This window comes from Chenopodium album, chromosome 12 (genome assembly GCF_948465745.1).
Source record: "Chenopodium album chromosome 12, dcCheAlbu1.1, whole genome shotgun sequence".
NCBI classification, from domain to species: domain Eukaryota; kingdom Viridiplantae; phylum Streptophyta; class Magnoliopsida; order Caryophyllales; family Amaranthaceae; genus Chenopodium; species Chenopodium album.
The window spans coordinates 44,368,974-44,371,260 of record NC_137845.1 but is presented as its reverse complement, the minus strand read 5'-3'; the positions used below and the strand labels follow the sequence as shown (position 1 = coordinate 44,371,260).

The window sequence follows — 2,287 nt, the reverse complement described above, 5'->3', positions numbered from 1 at the left end:
TTAAATGTAATCGTAGGAGGGTGGGGGTGGGGGGGGGGGGGACATGGGGTTGTGGGTTGTCAGACTTTAATTATTTGGGAATTGGGTTGCTTTCTTAGGTGAATAAAAAGAGACTTAGCTTGTTGTATTTATTGGGCCATTCTTATTGGACTAAGCGCATGCAAATATCAGCCTTTTACTCCATTTTACTACAAAAAAATTTCCCAAATCCAACAGGGGCCAAGCCCCACTGAGCCCCTTAAATAATCCGCCCCTGCTGATACGTAACTTGGTACCATTATATATTGTTAGTAAAGTTTTGTTATATATCAAATTCTTAAAATTGCTCAATTTTGTTAGAGGTATGCGATTATATGCTGTTAAGCCCGTATATATTTATTGTATTTAGTTTGTTAACGGGCTATGTTTAGGCCCTTGGCTTAGGTTGTATATATACCTTGTTTACACTCAATACAAACTAAGAATTCACATTCTTGACATGGTATCAGGCCAAAACCTTAAAAACCCTAAATTTAAAAAATAAAAATAAAAAATTAAACACAGCAAATTCAATGCTCGATCATCATCTTCATCAATGGGTGATGAAGGGAAAATTGATCCTGCTTCACCGTATTACCTTGGTGCTGGTGATCAACCACGAAACTTGATTACTCACGTAATCTTGAAAGGAGATAATTAATTGGCGTGATCGAGGGCTATCACTTTGTCTTTGCGGTCTCGTCGAAAATTTGTGTTTGTTGATGGAACCATCACCAAGCCTACCAAGAAGAAGAAGCTGCTTGACTGGGAAAGGGTTAATTCAATGCTCGTTTCCTGGTTATTGCGGTCTATGGATTCCAAAGTTGCGGCATCAATTCCTTACTTTGAGGAGGCGAAACGTCTTTGGGATTATTTGGAGAAGCGCTATTGTGTCTCCATTGGACCTCGCTTGCAATTATTGCGGGCAAAGATTACTGATTGCAAGCAATCGAAGGGTGTAAGTGTCGAGGAATACTACACGAAATTGTTAGGCTTGTTTAACGAACTTATGCGTCTCAAGCCCCTCCATGGCTGCGAATGTGGCCATTTTACTTGTGATGTTGCTGGAAAGTTTGCTTTGGACAGTGAGGAGGAAATTTTGCATCAATTTTTAATCGGCATTGATGATGACCTATATGCTACGGTGCGAACCAACCTGCTCTCACAACAGCCTCTAACTGACTTGAACCGTGCATATCAAGCTTTTTTACAAGAAGAGTCACGTGGCATTGCTAGAGGGAAGGTCGAGAAAGAGAAATCAATGGAGGCTCATGTGTTTGCTCTCTCATCAGCTCATGGGAAGGGCTCTTATGACCGTCAAGACAAGTCGAAATTAATTTATTCTCATTGCAGGAAGTCGGGCCATGATATTGATGGCTGCTTCGAACTCCATGGTTTTCCCGAATGGTGGTTCAAGATGAAGGGGAAGGGGAGAGGGAAGGAGAAGGGGGTTGCTGGTCCTTCGTAATTTTCTATCTCGGGGTCGAAGCCTCCCCCTACCCCTGCTTCCCCTACCACACACACACCTGTTGCCCGCACAAATGCTCTCACTGGCTCTACACAAGGCAGTGAGGGGGATGTGTCCCTAGCTTATCTAAAACCTGCTGACGTTCAAGCCTTGTTGCACATGGGAAGCAATAACCAACAAGAACGGATGCAAGGTGAGTGTGTGTCACCTTCTTGGATTATTGATACGGGGGCTTCTCATCACGTGACCAGCGATGAATCATGCTTATTTTACGTTTGTTCGATTTCACCGTGTCCCGTGGGCCTTCCTAATGATGATCAAGCAGTGGCTTTGAAAGAAGGCTGTGTTCGCTTGGCGGACGAATTATTCTAGGAACATGTTTTATTTGTTCCCAAATTACAATGCAATTTAATATCGGTGTCTAAAATGATTGATAATTCGCATTGGTTTGTTCAGTTCACTAATTCTTTATGTGCTATACAGGACCAACATTCGAGGAGCCTGATTGGAGCCGGTAAACGGAAGGATGAAATCTATTATTTTCGGCGAATTCCTACAAAATGTGCGGTGTAAGTTCTTGAACTATCGAATTTTGAGCTGTGGCATAGAAGACTTGGGCATCCGTCTGAAAGAGTGGTCAAGTTAGTTCCTGTTGTTCGTAAAATATCTGCTAAGAAAAACATGAATTAAGCTTGTGTTGTGTGTCCTCAAGCTAAACGACATAGGGATAGTTTTGTTAATAGTGATAGTAAAGCTAGTCGTATTTTTAAGTTGATACATTGTGATTTGTGGGGGTCGTAT

At 42.0% G+C, this 2,287-nt stretch overlaps 1 protein-coding gene across 1 annotated transcript; it reads left to right on the top strand.

Annotated features, from left to right (window-relative positions):
• Positions 1-574: 574 nt before the first annotated feature.
• Positions 575-1,486, top strand: LOC145571212 (uncharacterized). Its single transcript, XM_081630282.1, has 2 exons — positions 575-655; positions 758-1,486. The coding sequence occupies exons 1-2, from the start codon at positions 575-577 to the stop codon at positions 1,484-1,486; spliced, it is 810 nt and encodes a 269-aa protein (XP_081486408.1).
• Positions 1,487-2,287: the final 801 nt, after the last annotated feature.